This window comes from Quercus suber, unplaced genomic scaffold (genome assembly GCF_002906115.3).
Source record: "Quercus suber isolate HL8 unplaced genomic scaffold, Cork oak 2.0 scaffold_13, whole genome shotgun sequence".
Taxonomy (NCBI): Eukaryota; Viridiplantae; Streptophyta; class Magnoliopsida; order Fagales; family Fagaceae; genus Quercus; species Quercus suber.
This window is the reverse complement of record NW_027069478.1, coordinates 1,257,949-1,278,693: the sequence shown is the minus strand read 5'-3', so window position 1 is coordinate 1,278,693 and position 20,745 is coordinate 1,257,949. Positions and strand designations below refer to the sequence as shown.

Genomic DNA, 20,745 nt, shown 5'->3' with positions numbered 1-20,745 from the left:
CGGCGTGAAGATGAAAGAAAATAAGAGAAGGTTCTGTGTTTTGTTGTTATTTTAGTTTGCCTTTTTATGGATGAGAGCGAAGTCAATTTAGTTTTTTGTGTTTTCTATATAAATTTTCTTTTGGGTATTGTTTGTTGGTTAGAAAATTGGGATGAAAAAGAAAGTTTTGATGAACTGTGCATTTTGTTTTGTGTGGTTAGTCATGGGTTTGTGTGTGAGGTTTGTGTGTTGAAACCGGTGCTAAAGGTTGAGGGAGAAAGAGAGGAAAAAGAATAGAAAAAGAGAAATAGTAAAAAAAAGAAAAAATAAAAGAATATTTAAATAAATGGAAAAAAATAAAATTTTAAGATGTTGAGTGTGTTGTAAAATAATATAGTATAATTAATAAAGTAACTTTTTGAGTTAATAAAATAAAATAAGATTGAAAATACCGAATGCTTAAGACAAAAATAAAAAGGTGACATAGTGGGGCAGCATTAACAAGGTACTAGTACGTTAAGAGAGAGTTGCTAATACAACTTATATTATATATATATATATATATATATAAAAAAACAGCAATTTTGCAGCATAATCAAACATAAGACACTACTGGCACCAATGTACACAGTTACTATTACAGAGAAATAAAAATAGACTTTTATTCAATCATTGAGGAATGATAGCAGATTACATCACATGATGTAAAAATTCTTTGAAATTCCCTTTAGGATTTTCCTCAAACCTTCCAATCCTAAAGTGCTTTAGCTCAACGCCTTTTGCCTCCCCAGTGAGCACAAGATCAGTGAGTATTCTCCCTACCACCGGACTCATCTTGAACCCATGCCCCGAAAAACCACCTCCGACCACAACATCCTTCCCAAACTCCCCACCCAAGAAATCAATCACAAAATCCTCATCTGGGGTCATTGAATACATGCACAACTGTGTAGCCACAGGCCCTCCAGAATCAACCAAGCTTGACAGCCTCTCTTCCACCCATTGTTTCAAAGTCCCTAATGCCATTCCAGGCCCCCATGGCCTCTTATCCGGATCACATGGATACCCACCATGCACTGCAACCTTAATCAACCCCGGAAACTCCAAAGACGGCGTGCCATATATATAAGGCTCACCGTAGGATGCAAAAGTTGGAAAATCACCACCAATTGCATACTTATCCTCATGCCCCTCCTTAATCCTCCAGTAACACACCATAGTCTCCAAAGGTTGTATGGGCAAATCAATCCCACTAACCGTTTTAACTAACTTTGTAGTCCAAGCCCCAACTGTTACCACACATTTTTTACCCCAGAACTTTTCGCCATTGCTAGTGTAAACCCACACACCCCCTTTCACACCATCTTTTCTTATATCTTTCACTTCCATGTAGTCCCTAAGAACAGTACCGTTTTGAATCGCCAGAGTTTGAAACATAGAAACTGCTTTAGTGGGCTTTATCACACCACCATCACTAGTACACACTCCAACCCAATTGTCAGGAATATCGAACCTGCCTGAAAACTTGTCGGAAACTTGTTGGCGGTCGAGAATTTCATGTGGGACAGAGTGTTTCCGACAAGTGGCTATGACTTCACGGAGACACTTGTCATCCGACGAACCCATGTCGAATTGTTGAGCCTTGAAGTAAACCTTGTAGCCGATGTGGGACTCAGCTTCTTCCCAGAGTTTGTAGGACTCCATCACCATGGGATAGTAGTATTCCTCCGGGTAAGTTGAGCGTATAGTACGAGACTCGCCGTGAGATGAGCCACGCTGGTGTAAGAAATCGAACTGCTCGAGGAGGAGGACTTTGTGACCTCTTTTCGAAACTTGATACGCGGTGGAGCTGCCCATGACGCCAGCTCCCACCACTATTACATCGAATTCTTCGCCGGAAACTGCCATCTCAATTTTCTCTTCTTGCTTCTCTCTCTCTCTCTTCTTGTGTGCTCCTTTCTCTTTGCGCGGTCGGCGGTTAACGTAGATCAGATAATTCCTTCTTTGCCGTACACTAGACAGGTACTTTTGGTATTTACGGAAGGGCAGCTAGGCCCTCGCAGATGAGGTGGATAGGCTAGGATCTGAGGAGAAAAAGAGCAACAAGTTATGAGCTTGCACTACTAGTCTAACAATAGCAATGATAGGGATAGCTATTAGCCTCTAATACCTTAATATAGTTCTACACTTCTACTTCTACCTTAGCGGGTTTGAAATCCGGACCGGACCGGACGGTCCGAACCGGTTAACCGAAAACCGATGGTTCTTTAAATTTCAAAACCCGCTCTACACAAAAAAGAAAAAACACAGTGGACCGTGCGAACCGCTCTCACGGGTTAGGCCGAATCTTCAAAAATAAAGAAAAAGAAAAAGAAGGGGCGTTGACATATGCCATTTCTCCGTTGAACTCTGGCTTTTTATCTCTCGTCCTCACCACAAATCCGAAAATGTAGTCCCAAAACACACCAAATACACAAAATAAAATAGATATGAAAAGCACAAACCTTATCTTTACCCTGCCTCTTCTGCGTTTTCCAGTATTCCTTCTTCTCCATTCTTTTGTGTTTTCTTTCTACGTTTATTGTTCTTGCTTCTTTGGGGTCCATTCTTCTTCTGTCACTGGTACCCAAAACCAAAAGAAACCAAAAGTCTATGATTTTTTTTCGTTTTCAAAAAACTTGTCTGCCAATATAGCAGACACTACCCCTTCCCCATGAAAAAGTTGTACATGTGGCCAAGTTTTCACCCTTCATTTGCTTTTAAATTTTTTAAGGCTTTGTTTTGAAAGGCTTTTTGTTTAAGTCTGCTTGCTTTTTCGAAGAGCAATGCTAGCAAGTATCACAATATTTTAGACAATATTCATCATAATTTGTCGTGAGTCGTTAGTGGAGAAAAAAAATTATGGATTCATGTGCATCGATATCTCCGCTGATAAAAATTGTGTAAAATATTGTGAAACTAACATTGCTATTTACTGAAATAGTCTAACGGGAAATCAACGAAAACATCAATACTTGGTGATGTGTGTCAGGCGGCACAGGAAACGGTGATGTGTGTCAGGCGGCACAGAAAACAACAAATATTGCATCCTTTTACCATTTTCTCTATTTTGATCTCTTTTCCATCCTATGGCTTCCTCGTAACTTCCCTTTATCTTTCGGTTGATTTCCTTTTTCCCCATTCTCCTTCACGGCTACAGAATCGTGGGACTACAGGTTATAAAAATATTTTTTAATAAATATAGTTTAAATAATTTTTTTTTATGCTTTCAAAAAAAAAAAAAAATTTTTTATGCTTTAGCCTCCAAAAAAAAAGCTTCTTTATATATATATATATATATAGGATACTTGAATTCAAATATTCATGAGATTGAAACATCAAAAGAAAATTTTATCTTAAAAATATTAATATATTACATAGATAAATTAGTGGCATAGTCAAAAATGTTTTTTAAATAAACTTATATATGGTTCTCATTTTTCTCAAAAATATTTTTAAATAAACTTTTAATCTCTTTTAAAAGTTTGGACTTTCATCAATTAGTTAAGGTATTTTTTTTTCCAATATATTATATTATTATAATTCACATAATATGGCTAATTATATTCCAAATTTCAAAATACACAAATAAATCAAACTTTAAAACTAAATTAAGGGAATAAAATAAACTTATATATATATATATATATATATGGTAAATTGCTTTAGGTGAGACAAATTGAAACAATTTCAATTCGAACTTGGTCCAACTTGATACCGGATTAGGTTCTTCTTATATATTTATTTTACTTTCTCTTTAATGACTCTTTCCAAAAATTAAATAATCTTTCCTACATTAACCAATTATTTTGCTAATTGGGAAGAGGGAAGCAGCTCCTATCCACATCATCGCTGGGTTTGCGTCAACTGAAACCAGTTGCTGGGGCCGAATGGTTTGATTTTGGATAGTGAGATTGGGATTGTTTTTGGTCCTTTTTGTGAGAAGTGGGCAGGAGTTTTTCTGAAAAATCAGGTGGAGGAAACGTAAGAAACGTAGGAGTTTATTTATCATGCAGAGTTTGTGTTTGTGATAAANTTTAATTATACCTTGTTTACGTGGTTTTTATGTAAATGATTGGCATTTTTATTCAAAACTCTCACTGTGAATTACTATTAGCCCATAATACAAATTAGTTGTGACCTTAACCTTGTTCCTAACTTGAGTTTTGGCCCGTACAATTATTATATAAAATTTTAGACTATACGATATACAAAATTTTAATATTACAATATTTATATCAATCTTAAGGTGAAGGAAAGAAAATTAAATTATAGTAAAATTTATTTGATAATGAGATACAAATTATTGGGAAAATGAAACATCTAAAAAAATGTTTTCCTTTAAATGTAGTGTTGATTTTTACCATGTATTTCAGTAGTAAGTTTCAATGATTATATATAAAACAATATGTAACCATTTTTTAGGAAGTTGCACTTGTATAAAACGGAGATAAAACTTTTTATTTGAAACATGAAAGGAAAATGTTGTATAATTTAAGGATGAACATAAAAAATTATAGCCCAAATATTGGATACAAAATTTTTGACACAACTATTAAAAACTTTCATATACATAGTGAATTCCACAATCATGCAAATATGAATAAACATTTGGATCACAATTGGACAAAAGTTATATGAAATAATAAATAAATAAATATCACCCACTAATTGATTGTCCAAAAAAAAAATCACCCACTAATCAAAATACTAAAATAAAATATATTTGCATTAACATCAAAATAATAACAACAATTTTTAAACAAATATTTTTCCAAAAATATAGTTCAATCTTGAATTTCATATTAAAAAAATTATTTCTAATGTCCACTGTTTATAATCCCAACCTACAACTATAAAGGTTAGACATTTTTGTAGTTGTACTCTAATTATGTAATATATTATAGATCCAATTTAAAACACTATTATTATTTTCGTATGTATTCTAATAAGTATTATTGTTTACTAAAAAAAATTGCAATACGTAACGTGAAAAATATTAAAACAAATCAAAGATAAGGTTAGAGTATTAGTAATAGTAAAATGTGTGTGTGTGTGTGTGTGTGTGTGGAGAGAGAGAGAGAGAGAGAGAGAGAGAGAGAGAGAGAGAGAGAGAGAGAGAGAGAGAGAGAGAGAGAGAGAGAGAGAGAGCTCTAATAGGGGAAAAAATGCAATTGTAAAGCAAATTTCTCTTTGAAATTCCTAAGCTTAGTGGTTATAACAGGGATAAAGAGAGAACATATTTATATCTAAAAATATAGAGGGGAAGAGGGAAATAAAACTTATTCTCTAAAAAAGAGGGGATGGGGAGGATGAAAGGTTGGGAAAGAGGATGAAACATTATATATGTAGATAATTGAAATAAATGTATTTGGAATTGCTAAAATAATGATGTGATATAAAAGCAAAACTCTTCCTATAAATACCCAAAACAAATATATATAATTATATATACCACACACACACATACATACACCATTGTGTCAAAAAAGAAACATAAAAAATTAAAAGTTAAGAGAATACTGTATACATTTTTATTATATTTATACAATTTTAATTTCATGTGTTGAAAAAGAGAAAAAAAATCAAATGACTTCTAGGCTTCTTTTCTAATTGTGATGTATTTACTTATGGTTCCAAAATAAGTTTAAAAAGAAATCTCAATAGATAATATCTAATAGATGATTAGATTACACATATATTACTCAATTAAAGTATTTTTTTAGAACAAAATACTTGAATAGCTTTTGGAAGGGAAATAAATAGGCAAATGACAAATTAAGAATTAGTGGTCATAAATAAGAACAAAATGTGAACTTAAATACCATACTAAAAAAGACATTTATTTCATTCAAAATTTTAATTATATGCCATGTGTTTAGTATTATGGCAAACATATTGACATGTACAAATGATTTTGGACATGTAGCATCGATTGTCCATATTATACCAATTAAATATAGGAAGTTGCCATGTATCATTGTAATATGCTTTGAAAATGAATAAGTGTCATCATAGTATGCATCCATTAGTTTTGGGATTCAACTTTTATATTATATTAGATAATGAATTTAAAATGTGAAACATTCATCATGAAGGATTATTTTCATAAATAAAACTCTTCATTGTAAAGCTTCAGTACAATCAACAATTGGAAATTACTAATGCTCAAAACTTACATAAAATTATATAAAACAGTTTGCATAGAGTAGTAGAACTAGAAAAAGGTAAATAATAAACTTACGTAAGAATCAAAGAACAAAACCTGTATCGGAAGATTCGGAACTGCTATGGCAAGTTCTGCAACTATGTCTTTCACACTAGAAGAAGCACTCAATTGGTTGATATAATAACCAATAACAAACCTTGCAAAACCATCAACAAAAAAGACATTTTAGATTGTGAAGTACAAGACTTTGCAGCGTGCATTTATTTGCCTCCAAATACGAGAAATATACCCCTTTAATCTTGAAAATAGCATCATAGTTGGTGGAACGGCATATAGAGCTAAATTCAAACTTGGACTTGGAAGGTAACCTGTTACCAGTTGGCTCATATATTTCCTGCATCAAGGCACATAATAAATTTATTTGCAAATTAGCACTATTTGCAAATTAGTACTATGCCCATGCGATGCATAAGTTAATCAAATCATTTATAAACTAAACAATGATAAAAGAAGATACATTTATTTAAATTACACAGAAAACATATTGTGTAAGCCTGAGTTTATTATTTGATACTTTAATTTGGTAAATTAAGTTGTAAATGGAATTAAGCTACTCTAGACTGTTAAAATTTTGATACTTAAGTTGTAATTGGAATTAAACTTTTTCATACATTGCTACAATCTAGATAGTTTAAGCTAGAAAACTATTTAAAATTCAAAATTTAAGCTTGAGGCTAGTAAGTAAATGGGATGGATGATTAATAACTTCATCTAATTAATATCTATGCAGTTTAAACAAAAGCATTTATATCTTTTACAAGCAAATGTGAACCACATGAGGGAATTAAGTAAGACTACCTATTTGGTAATAACATGTATACGTATATTTACCAGAATGATAAATTGTCAGGTTATCTCTTAAATTCAATTCCCAAAGAAAATCATAGTTGGTCTTATATTCTCAAACAACTAGGTTATCCCATACTGATGCACTAGAAGAAAAAAATAACATTTTTATTCGGATATAAGAATCTGTTTATTTTATTAAGAATTTATATCCAACTGTATTCTTCCAATAAAGAATGCATTGACTTGTCAAAAAAAAAAAAAAAATACAATATCCTTAGATTCTCACATATAAAATTCATGAATCAAATGTGTTATTCAACACTTGTCCATGTAACACCATGCAGATGAAATGAGCCGCAGTGTGTTATTCCAGCTGTGGTAGGTCTTAGTTTGATATTTTTTTTTTTTTTTTTTTTACATTCACAACATTTTTATAACAAATTTTAAAAGAAAAATTATTACTGGTTTTCAAATTATGCATTAAAGAAAACAAACAAAAAGACAACACAAGAAAATTGTGTGTGAAACTGTGAATTTTGGCTCACCCAATTTGATTATACTAAAAAAGAAGTTTAAGAATACAACAAAATATCACAACATTTTCACAATACCTTCATTTTTAGGATCCGAATAGATATTTTTTTTATTTTATTTGAGAGAAATACTACATCTATAACATTTTTAGAACAATTTCTAAATGACAAGTTGTTATTGGTTTTAAACTAAGTCCACTACTGATATCACTTTTTTAACCATAAAAAATTCATTGCCAAATAAAATTTGTTGTGAAATTATTGTGAAAATGTTGTGGATATAGCATTACTCCTTAAACTTTAAAATCAACCAATCTTTTCCTTAATATTTGGAAAACAGCAAATATGTCATGTTATTATTCTCTTAGTTTAACTGTAATGAAAACTTATGATTCTTAAAGTATTTATTGTGTAATATCTAAAATTCTCCTACTAAATTTAACATTCCAAAAATTTTCTTCACGTATTTTGAGTTTTAGATTGTAGTAATTCTCAGTCTCTTATTTTATTATTTTATTTTGACCGTTAAAAAATTGACACTTCAATAATTGTGAAAATATTGTAAAAATGTGTTGTCTTAGTGTAACTGTGTATGCACATATAAATATTTAAAAAAAAAAAAAAAAAAGACAAAAAGAGCACAAGCAAAATTGGACGTATTGTGAAAAAAAGAAAAAGAAAAAAGAGGCCAATGAACAATATAGATTGTCAAATAATTGTGAAAATATTGTAAGAATTTAATAAGTCAGTGTAGTTATATATGCACATTTAAATAATAAATATTTAAAAGAAATAAAAGAAAAGAAAAAAAGCAAAAAAAAAAAAAAAAAAAAAAAAAAAAACCGACGAAAAAAAAAACAAAGAAAGGCCGATGAATAGAGCGGGTTGAACAAACCAAACGCACTGTAGCAAATTACTGTTTGCGCATTCGCGCTTTTTATATATAGGAAAAAAAAATCGTTTATTTTATATAACGTGCTTAAACTTATTCATACCTATAGTTTTGGAGGGAATTTTGAAGCCCATTGGGCCTAGCCTCCACGTTTTCTTTGCTTTTATAATTATTTAAAAAAAAAAAAAAACTGTGTTGGAAATTCAATACTTTTTTTGAAAAGAAAACCTTTTCCAGTAGGTTGTTTGCACAAGTATTTACAAAGGAAAATCTTTTATTTAAAAGTTGAAGCACACTACAATATTTTTTTTGATAATTTGACAATTGGATTGGAAGAGAGAGGATTTGAATTTTGGCCTTCCTAGTTGAGCTCCGAGGCTTGCGAAGAGATAGTAGAAATTCTTGAAGTGAAGATAACGAGCTTGAATAGTTGACGACTTTGCTTGCATACCTGAGAAACTGACAATCCATCTCAAAGACTGACGAGCTCACTTGACGGTTGTCAATGAAAGGAAAAGAAACGATTAGAAGGCATTGACGGACAGCAAGGTTGACGGGGTCAGCACGACTTGTTCTACACGCATAAGTGTATAAGGAAATATCTTGCGCCCCACGCTTAACTCAAATCAGGAAGACTCCTACAAGGAAAGGATTCCACAAGATATGCGAAATAGTCTTTCTCCTACAAAGAAACATCTTCTTAACCAAGGCATGGATGTCAACCCTACACTACTATAAAAACCCTGAGATCCTCACAAACAAAGGTACGCATAATTCATCCCAGCTTTGATACTCTAGAGTTGTGAAAAAGTTCTCTAACTTAACCTTCAAAGGGCCTTTTGCTGGTACCACATTGGTACTCTCCTCAGGTTTTCTCTGTTGTTGTCTTGCAGGCATTATTTCGAGCACGTGAGTATTGTGTAGTTTATTGATGATTTTCGGCATCATCAGTTGGCGCAGTTTGTGGGAAATTGCGATCTGTAAGCCATACTGTCACCTCTCGGATAAAGAGTTGCATGGTGCTTACTCGCTCGATGGCAACCATCAACGACGTTCAAGGAGACGAACCACACACGACCGCCCTCGAGAGACAGGTTCAAACTCTTGCCGCCGCCGTGAAGTGCCTTACTAAATAGAGCCACGACTTGGAAGAACAGTTGCACTAAAAGAATGTAGACCTTAATACTCAGGAGGAAGATTAAGAAGGCACCAGAGCTAAGAGAAGGAACCAGGAAGGGCCGGAAGGAAACAATGCCCTAAGTAGGCTAGAACAACAAGACACGAGCTGACCATTCGTCATTGATACAATTCCACCCCACATAGTCGCCGAGATGCAGATGATAAAGGAGCGGATGGACTTCATGATGAACGCCCTTAGAGGACAGGTGTTTAGCGACCTCAATGACTTGGTCCATCGAACTGATTCGCCATTCACAGCGTCCGTCACTTCATTCCCCCTTCCACCAAAGTTTCGTATGCCATAGGTGGAAAATTATGATGGATCCAAGAACCCCTTAGACCACATGAAGTCTTTCAAGACCCTGATGCACCTACAAGGGGACTAGACAAGATCATGTGCAAGACCTTCCTCACCATACTGAAGGGATTTAGGAATTGGTTCAGCAAGCTGATGCCCAACTCCATCGAGGGACACGAAGTCTACTACATGTCTGATGAACATTAAGTAGCGGGAGGACGAGATGCTGAGATCCTACATTACTCGCTTTAACAAAGAGGCTTTCTCGATCGATGAAGCTGACGACAAGTTACTCATGGCTACCTTCACTAACGGATTGCAGAAGGGTAAGTTCCTGTTTTACCTATATAAGAACGACCCAAAGACTATATTAGATGTACTTTACAGGGCAACCAAGTATATGAACGCAGAAGACGCATTATTGGCCCAAGAAGAGAAGCCCAAGAAAAGGGAAAGACATGAAAATGTACGGTCGGATAAGGGGGTGAAAGATGGCTAGGATTGGAGAATGGCGGGAGGACAGACGCTCCAAGCCCCCCGTAGGAAAGTTCACGAACTTCACCCCACTGACTACCCTAATCGACCAAGTTTTGATGCAGATCAAGGACAAAGGAGCCTTGACTTTTCCCGGTAAGTTAAAGGGAAATCCTAACAAGAGGTTTAGAAACAAGTATTGCCGCTTCCACCGTGATCATGGCCATGACACAACTGACAGTTACGACTTAAAACAGCAAATTAAAGCCTTCAACAAAAAAAGGGTAGACCCACCTCTAGAGCAGACTCCCAGACGGGAGAATGAGCGTCCTAGGCCGCCCATAGGAGATATAAGAATGATTGTAGGGGGCACGATGGCTACTAGGTTGTCCAAAAAGGCCCGTAAGACTTACCTCAAGATGGTTCAGAATGTCCAGTTGATGGGTTTCGTACCAAAGATGGTGTGGATGGACAACCCCATCATCGAATTCTCGGAAGAAGATGACTAACGTCTTCACCACCCACATGATGATGCACTTGTCTTCAACATACGAGTAAGGGATTACAACACGCACCGAGTTCTGGTCGACAATGGCAACTTGACTGACATCTTTTACTACCCGGCATCCTAACAGATGAGAATTGATAGAGAGCGACTAGTTCCAACGAACTCTCCGCTCGTTGGTTTTGGAGGAACAAGAGTGTTCCTTTTTGGTGTAGTCACCTTATTCGTGACGGTGGGTGACTATCCCCAGCAGATCACTAAAGACGTAACATTCCTCGTGGTCAATTGCTCGTCCGCTTACAATGCCATCCTGGGACGACCTACCCTCAATTCATGGAAAGCCGTAACCTCGACCTACCACTTAATGATCAAGTTCCCTACAGATTATGGAGTAGGAAAGCTGTGCGGAAATCAAGTGACTATGCGCGAATGCTACATAGTTATGATGGAGATGGATGACCACCTTCAGGCCATGAACATAGAAGAACACTGGACGGTGACAGAGCCCGTTGAAAGGCTTGAAGAAATACTTCTCGATGACTCCCAAAATGATCGGACAACAAGGATTGTTACCCTCGCCAGCCTGAAGGTCCGTCAAGCACTAATAACTTTTCCCAAAGATAATCGAGATGTATTTGCTTGGAGCCATGAAGACATGTCAGGAATAGACCCTTCGGTCATGGTGCACAGACTGAATGTGTCGCCTTCCTTTTCACCTATCCGTTAGAAGAAGCGAGTATTCGCCCTAGAATGAGACTAAGCTATAGCAGAAGTTCATTAGGGAAGTCTATTACCCCGACTGGCTGGCAAACGTGGTAATGGTCAAGAAAGCTAGCGGGAAATGAAGGATATGCGTAGACTTTACCGACCTGAACAAGGCATGCCCCAAAGATAGTTACCCCCTCCCGTGGGTCGATGTTCTAGTTGACTCTACGGCTCAACACCAATTGTTAAGTTTCATGGATACTTTTTCAGGTTACAACCAGATCAAAATGGATGAAGCAGATTAAGAGAAGACTTCATTCGTCACTAGCCAAGGCCTCTTCTACTATAAAGTGATGCCATTGAACTCAAAAATGCGGGTGTGACGTATCAGAGACTCATGAATAAGATGTTTGCATAGCAAATTAGAAGAAATGTCTAGGTCTATGTTAATGAGATGCTCGTGAAAAGCCGAAGGGAGGAAGATCACTTGGAAGATCTTAGAGAAACATTTGACACCCTTCGTTCCTATAACATGAAGCTCAATCTGGGCAAATGCACCTTTGGAGTTATGGTAGGAAAGTTCTTAGGATTCATGGTATCTCAAAGGGGTATCGAGGCCAACCCAGACAAGATCTGGGCCATAATAGAAATGGCACCCCCGAGGAACGTGAAAGAGGTACAAAGTCTTAACGGCAAAATAGCAGCGCTGAACAGGTTTGTGTTAGGGGCAATGGACAAATGTCTGCCTTTCTTTTGCACAATGAAGAAATCTTTTGAATGGACGACTAAGTGTCAGCAAGCATTCGAGGACTTGAAGACCTACCTCTCATCTCTTCCGTTGCTGAGTCCTTCCCAGTTGGGGGAAGAATTGTTCCTCTACTTTGCGGTATCCTTGGCGACCGTCAGCATAGCCTTAGTCAGGGAAGAGGACAGGATACAGAAACCTACGTACTACACAAGTCGAGCACCCTGAGGCGCAGAAGAAAGATACCCACCAATGGAAAAGCTTGCCTTTGCTTTAATTACAACAGCCCATAATCTCAAGCCATACTTCCAAGCTCACATGGTGATCGTCTTGACTAACAAACCTCTACAGTGAGCGATGAGCAATCCCGAAGTTGTCGGACGAATGGCATTATTGGCAATAAAGTTGAGTGAATTCGACATACAGTACTACTCACGTACTACCATCAAGGGTCAAGCGGTCGCTAACTTCATCGCGTAATTCGCTAACATAGAATGCCAAGGGGCAGGAGAGTATCCTCAATGGAGCATACATATGGACGGATCATCCAACAAACGAGCTAGTGGAGCAGGCATTATACTTCACTCTCCAGAAGGTGACGAGATTGAATGCATGATTCGTCTCGACTTCCCTACGACCAACAATGAAGCCGAATACGAAGCACTAGTAGCGAGACTAGATCACGCCAAGGCAGCAGGAGCCGCGAGTGTGATTATCCATTGCGATTGCTAAGTCGACACAAACTAAGTAAATGGCAATTATGAGTGTAAGAGCGAGAGGATGAAAAAGTACTAGGAGCAAGCAAAGAAAAGGGTAGACAACCTACAGTCTAAGGTTGTTCAAATCCTTAGAGAAGAGAACGAGCAAGCCGACTATCTTGCCAAGGCCACATCAGCAGAACACGTGGTCATTTCCGACAAAGTACTCTCCTTTATTTAGCTTATGCCATTGATTGATGTCATCAATGTGCAGGAAATAGGTTCTGAGAGCAATTGAACCACCCTTGTAGTCTCTTACTTGGAAGACGGCGCATTACCCGATGGTCAGGAAGCCATAAGGAAGTTGAAGGTCCAAGCAACATGATTCATTCTAATAAAAGACGTCTTGTACAAAAGAGGCTTCTCCCACCCATACCTAAGATGCTTGAGCCCTGACGAAGCAGATTATTTCATGAGAGAAGTCCATGAAGGAGTCTGTGAGAACCATTCAGGATCATGGTCGTTAGTACACAAACTGATTTGGGTTGAATACTACTGGCCCACCATGTAAAAGGTTGCCCCAACTTATGTCAAAGCCTGCGACAAGTGCCAGAGGTTCAGTAACGCCATCAGACAGTTGTCGGAAGAATTAACTCCAATGACGACCCCGTGGTTATTTGCTCAGTGGGGATTAGACGTCATAGGTCCATTCCCACTAGCAGCATGGCAGCTGAAGTTCATTATAGTAGGTATAGACTACTTCACGAAGTGGGTAGAAGTTGAAGCCTTGGCTACCATCACAAAGAAGAATGTGTGGAGCTTCGTCAGGAGGTACATCATTTATAGATACGGGATCTCTAGAGTCCTAGTCTCAGATAACGGGAAGCAATTTGACAATGACTCCTTCAAGGACTTTTGCTCACAGTTGGGAATCAAGAACCACTACTTCTCCCCCATCCACCCTCAAGCTAACGGACAGGTTAAAGTCACAAATCGATTCTTGCTTAAATTTATCAAGACTCGACTCAAGGGGGCAAAGGGTATATGGCCTAGGGAGCTGCCAAGCGTATTATGAGCATACAGGACAACAGCCAGAACACCTATAGGGGAAACACCGTTCCGACTAGCATACAGAAGCGAGGTGGTTATTCCAGTTGAAGTTAGGCTCACAAGTTACAGGGTAGCAACCACGATGAAGAAAAGAACAATGAAGCTATACATCTACAGCTCGATCTACTAGATGAGGTTAGGGTAACAGCCGAACAAAACTCGCCTGATACCAAGACCTCATGGCCAAGCACTACAACTCTTGGGTCAGACACAAAGACTTTCAAGTTGGAGATCTCGTTTTGAGGAAGGTAATGGGCGCCGTTAAAGACAGTATCCCAGGAAAGCTCAGCCCCAACTAGGAAGGACCTTATAGAATTACGTCATGGCAGAGGAAATGCACCTACCACCTAGAGATGCTAGACGGACGAAAATTGCACCATCCGTGGAATACCGAGCACCTACGGAAGTACTACCAATAGAGATGATAATTTAGTTAATTTTTGCTACACTCCTCAGTTTTTCAGTTTACCTTAATTTTTGCTACATTACTTTTTAAGCTCAAAGGGCAGGTCTTTTCCAACTTTTTTTTTTACGAATGCATGGTTTATTATAATAAGAGGAGTTTTCAGATATGACTAATGTATTTTTCTACAAATATTAGCAAGTCCATAAAATGGAGAAGTTCATTCCAGGAGGATGAATCATTGTTAAGTCCATACAATGGACAAGCTTATTAGCGGGTTCGTAAAAGAGGACGAGTTTAAATAATTAGTCCACAAAGTAGACGAGTTCACTATTAAAACCATAAAAATAGGCGAGTTTATTAGCAAGTCCATAGAATGGACAAAGTGGACAAGTTTATTAGTCCATAAAATGTATGAGTTCTTTTTAGGAGAATGAATTACAATTATAAGGTCCACAAGTGAATAAAGTTATTGTTAAATCCATAGAATGGGCAAGGTTCATCACCGAGTCCACTTATGGACGAATGCTTTGATGTTACCAGGTTCACAAGTGGACGGATCCATGGTGGATGGATTTGTAAAGTCCTTAAAAAGGACGAGTTCATCCCACAAGGATGACTTAATATGATTCACAAGGATGAATATGACTTAATATAATCCATAATTAAGGTGGACGGATCCACAAGAAGACGGGTTCACAACTTAATAAAGATGACATAGGGATGAGTTAATGCTACCAAGTCCACAAGTGGACGGATTCATGATTTAGCCCATAAGTGGACGGATCCACAGTTAAGCCCATAAGTAGACAAGTTTGTATCATGAGGGTAAAAGTCCACAAATAAACAAGTTCTTCACATGAAGAGATTAAAATCCACGAAGGAACAAGTTCTTAGCCCACAAAGTGGACGAGTCCATTATGAAGTTTATTTGCCCATAAATGAATTAAATCGAAACGGATGAATCAAAATTATTGATTCAAAAAATAGACTGATTCATAAGGGCAAGGGATGAATGTACACAAGCAACACACATATTGAGAGCGATGAATATAAAATGCCCAAAAAACAAAAAGGCATAAAACATTGTCTAGAAATTAGATTAAATTTACAAGAAAGAGGAAAGAAAAAGGAAAAGTTCTGGAGGCCGGAGGGTTTTGTTGGATCTTGTCACCCTTGGGAGGAAGATGCTGGACATTGTGAGTCGAAGGATCTTCAGCATTTGGAGGGTTGGCAGACGGGGTCAAAGGAATGACGGGTTGGTCCATAGCAGGCTGGGCAAGAACGACACTATAATCCTTTGGATCCGCCTCGGACTCAGTGGAGTCATCACCTTCTCCAAGAGTAGTGTCGCCTACAGGTGTCAACGACAAGGGGTCATCTATGGAAACCTTAGACAAATCCAAGTGAGGGTAGGCGAATTCGACCTGTTTAATGCAATCCTTAAACCCATCACCATAGTATTCAGCATAGGAATCAATGAATGCCTGTGACACCCTGAATTCCTTCATGGCGTCATCCTTGGCCGTCTCCACTTGACCTAAAAAGGCTGTCAACTCCTTTTCCGCCACCTCCTTGGCTTTTTGCTCTTTTTCCTTCTGACAACCCTTCTCCTCTAATTTCTCTTTCAACTCCTTCACCTCCTAATTAAGGGTACGAAGGGCGCTCTTATACTATTCTTGCTCATCGGTCAAATTCTTAATATGCTTATGTAGACGGGTAATCACTCCTTCCTTGGCAACGCCCCTGTCTTGCAAAGCTTTCATACGAACCAGCGCCTGCAAAACGGGATAATCGTCAGCTATTAAGTATAAGAATGAAATAAATAGAGAAACAAAGGGAGAAACATACTCGAGCAAGGTCAAAAAGACCTGACGCCCCTAGCTCCTCCGTGCCTTGCTCAGCACAAGGGTCCACGTCCTTGTCCCTAATAATGGACTCCATCATCTCCAAGGCATAATCCTTGTGAGTGAGAAAACGATGCTTAGGATCATGAATGACAGGACCGAACCGGACCATCATTAGCCTCTTGCCTGCCCCATTCTTCGGCTTAGGAGGAGATGGCTTCTTAGGAAGCTTATCTCTAGGAGTGATGGACACCTTTTTGGACGAATGATCATCCTTCCCGTCACCCTTCCTCTTAGCCGCCCCCTTACCGACGACGTTGGGAGCTGACAAGGACGCCCCCTTCTTTCCCTTGGTCTTCTCCTCATCTTTCTTGCGCGCAGTAGCAGCCCTTACCTGTGCCCCCAACCTAGCTGTCTCCATTTCTGCAAAAGGGAAAATGACAGCCTTAGACAAGCCGACGGAGAAAGAAAAAAGGGGTTAAGGTGGATAAACTTACGATGATGGGAGTAAGCTTTAAGACGACAAGCTGTTGGTGTTGGCTCCGGACCCCCACAATAAGCGTGTAAAGTGTCGAGTGTAATGAGATCCCGACACTTCTTCTCGTTTAATGGGATTTTTGTTACTCGTTGAATAAAAGCTTCTTGCTCGTCTGTGATATGTGGACGAACATTAGCTGAAAGAAAACAAGAAAAGTAGACGGTGTTAGAAATTTGAAATAAATAAACTGAAAGAAGCAGATAGGATTAACCTGAATTTTTGACATAAGCCCAAGTGTTGTCAAAACCATGGGGCATCGTCTCCCACTTTTCCTGACAACATACCCAGTTCGTCCCTTTGACGAAGAAATACCTGCCCTTCCAATTCTTATTGGAATCAGGCATATCGAATACCAGCCTTAGATCTTTCTTCCTTGCAGAGAAGTACTATTCCCTAGGATAAGACAATGTGTTAAGGACGATAGCACCAGAAGAACTCGTCAAGAGTTAGTTGACGATTCCCTCCACTTAGACGACCCCACAAAATTTCAGCCCCAATGAATATCCTCCAAGCGTTGGGGGCAATTTGGCTGACGAACAACCCCAAAAAATTGGCCAACTGATGGTGAAGTGTCGTCAGAGGCAGTCTCAATCCTACCACAAACATGGCATCTTACATGTCGATGTTCGCGGTCTTCCTTGAATAGCACTTCTCAAACTTCCTAGGGAGACGGATTGGGATGTTGTTCGGAATTTGGTAACGGTTACGTAAAGTTTTGAAAACCTTGTCTGACATTGTCGGCAGAAAGTCATTAACTGTCTATTTTTTAGGGAGAATAAAAGGACGGTTATCTCCTGGGCTTCCAGAATTACTTTCTAAGACATCCTTATTGCCATCATTTTCATCCCTGTCACTCTCTCTCCTTTCCTCCTCATCATCCTTGTCTTCACCCTCACTTACTACCTCATCTTCTCCTTCATAACTTTCTATTTCCTTATCAGAAGATTGGGCTGATGTTTCCCTCTCTGACGACCAAGTGAAGCTCTCCTCGAGCTCATAACTTGATGGGAAGACCTCATCGTAGCTCGCATCCTTGCAGACTGACGACTGTTCACTCGTCGCCTCTTTAGACATCTGACTACCTACAAGTGACGAAGGTATTCTAAGAACCTAAGTTGACGGCCTCTCTAAAAAATTTCACAATCAACTAGGATAAAAGTAAAAGATAGGAGGCAGTGAGAGCAAAGGTGACTTACCAAGTAAAGTAGACAGTTTCGTGAAAGGAGACGGTCTCACAAAATGACGATGACAAAAGCACGATGATGTGGGTGAAATCCTTCAAGTGACGGGTTCTCTCTGATGACCAACAAGAATGAAATAGGAGAAAATAAGGGAGGAAGTAAGGTATATATAGGATAAAAATGCACGGAAGACGAAGCGACACCGTCGTCCAGAAGCAAGGCCAATTGACTCAAGCCACGTGTTCTGACATGTATAGCTGCTCAAGGAGTTAGGTAATAAATGCCCCATCTACCAAATATATATATATATATATATATATAAATACTCCACAACCCGATAGCTAGAATTGACAAGATTATGGAGTAAGGGGCAGCTAATAGGTAGAAATTCTTGAAGTGAAGTTGACAAGCTTGAATAGCTGACGACTTTGCTTGCATACCTGAGAAACTGACGATCCATCTCAAAGACTGACGGGCTCACCTGACAGTCATTAATGAAAGGAAAAGAAATGATTAAAAGGCGTTGACGGACAGCAAGGCTGACGGGATGAGGCTGACGGGGTCAGCATGACTTGTTCTACACGCATAAGTATATAAGGAAATATGTTGCGCCCCACGCTTAACCCAAATCAAGAAGACTCCTACAAGGAAAGGATTCCGCAAGATACGCAAAATAAAGAGTCTCTCTCCTTCAAGGAAACATCTTCTTAGCCAAGGCATGGATGTCAACCCTACATTACTGTAAAAACCCTGAGACCCTCACAAACAAAGGTACGCATAATTCATCCTAGCTCTAGCACTCTAGGGTTGTGAAGAAGTTCTCTAACTTAACCTTCAGAGGGTCTTTGGTCGGTACTACACCGGTACTCTCCTAGGGTTTTCTCTGTTGTTGTCTTACAGGCATTATTTCGGGCACGTGAGTATTGTGTAGCTTACTGACGATTTTCAGCATCATCACGAAGCATACTACATTTGTTTGAGAGTCTGAGACATTATGACATGAGTTTGTAAATTCAGCAAGGTTCTTCATTTTAGTTCTTCTTTTACTCTATGGATTCTATTCTTTTGGGTATTCTTCATGTTATTCTGTATTTATTTTCTGTTTTGCTAGCTGTAGGAATATTGAAAATAATTGTTAGGGTCATTCTTTTTTAATTTTTAATGACTTTGCTTTGTTAGGGACAAGGAAGCTTGATTCCACCAATTTGTATTTATCTGTGATGCATGTTTCCCTTGCATGTGTGCGTAGGTGGGTGGGAAAATTATTGTGTACTCCCAGAGTACCTTAAATGCATATTCCCTCCTCTTACATGAATAGTGGGTCCCACTAATTAAATTCATAACATGACTCACCATTTATTTGAGATTTAGTGAGACCCACCATTCATGTGAGATGGAGGATTACACATTTATAGTACTCTGGAAATAACTAATAATTTTTTAGGTGGGTGTGTTTAAATTCAATCTCTTTTTAATGTGTGGTGCTTACTGCTTAGTGCTACTATCATAATATTTTAATTATCTATAGTTGGGTATTTATTAGATCATGAATTTTCCATCTTTAGTGGGTTCATCTTGGAGGACGTTGGTCAGCTGAGTTTGCTCTTTCTGTATTAGCTATAATGTACAAAATTGACATATAAAAATTGATAAAAGAATTATAGCACTTGTTCAGTATAGCACATCATTTCCACCTGTTTTTCAGAACGGTTAATTATCATCCATGCAAGAGAGAGGGGTGGAGCTAGAAATTTTAGTTTGGGGGCCAAAACTAAATTATCATATTGATTCACAATATCTATGTATCTATGCATGTATATTTAACCCACTCATCACTACACTAATGAATATTCAAACATCAATTTCAAGATTTGTTTCTCCAAATGTCAAATACAAAAACAAATTTGTTAGGTTTGGCACGTGTATGAGATTTTTCAAAGAAGATTTGTGGTATCATAAATTGGACTATGTAGCTTTATGTTGTAATCTTGTACTAGTTGGGTTTGTCATACCCAATCTGACTTGTATTTCATTTCTTTGACTAGAAACTGATATAAAATTTTAGATAAAAATAATGAATAAAGTCTATCAATTGGTTTAATAAATTAAAGGAAAAAAATCATAAACCATAAGATAAATAAATAAAAATTGAAGTAAAAAAAATAGTTGAAGAAGGATAATAAGAATTTTTTACCTCTTAAGATTTTAAAACCATATCCTCTTAGTTTCAAATAAGAAAGCTCTCTATTAAAAAAGAAAAAAAAATAAAGAGGAGCTGGATGTGGATGAGAATGTAAGAACAAAGTTTCTCTCTAAACTAGTTAGGAGAGAAATCCTTCAAACTTATCATATATCTATTTTTTCGGGTGTGAATTTTGAAAATTTAACCATTAAATTTTATGTTCCTTATGTTCTTAACATGCATATCAAATTTCATTCAAATATGATATTATATACTATTCGATCAATAAACTTATTTTTTATACATACTTTTAAAACACAAAAACTTAAAATTTTAATATTTGTTTGATGACATAATAATTAATTTTTGATCTTTTTAAAATTTTGTAAGTATAAAGAATATAATAAAATATAAAATTT

General features: G+C 37.4%; 1 protein-coding gene across 1 annotated transcript; it reads right to left on the bottom strand.

The window, feature by feature from the left end:
• Positions 1 to 616: 616 nt before the first annotated feature.
• On the bottom strand, positions 617 to 2,706 carry LOC112007577 (probable sarcosine oxidase). Its single transcript, XM_024039946.2, has 2 exons — positions 2,484 to 2,706; positions 617 to 2,063 (listed from the first exon to the last, which is right to left on the bottom strand). Exon 2 carries the CDS (start codon positions 1,885 to 1,887, stop codon positions 670 to 672), a length of 1,218 nt encoding a protein of 405 aa, XP_023895714.1. The 5' UTR covers positions 1,888 to 2,063; positions 2,484 to 2,706; the 3' UTR covers positions 617 to 669.
• Between the last annotated feature and the right edge of the window lie 18,039 nt (positions 2,707 to 20,745).

Excerpts from the sequence above, each read along its gene's own strand:
- LOC112007577 (XM_024039946.2), bottom strand. The coding sequence starts at position 1,887 with ATGGCAGTTTCCGGCGAAGAATTCGATGTAATAGTGGTGGGAGCTGGC.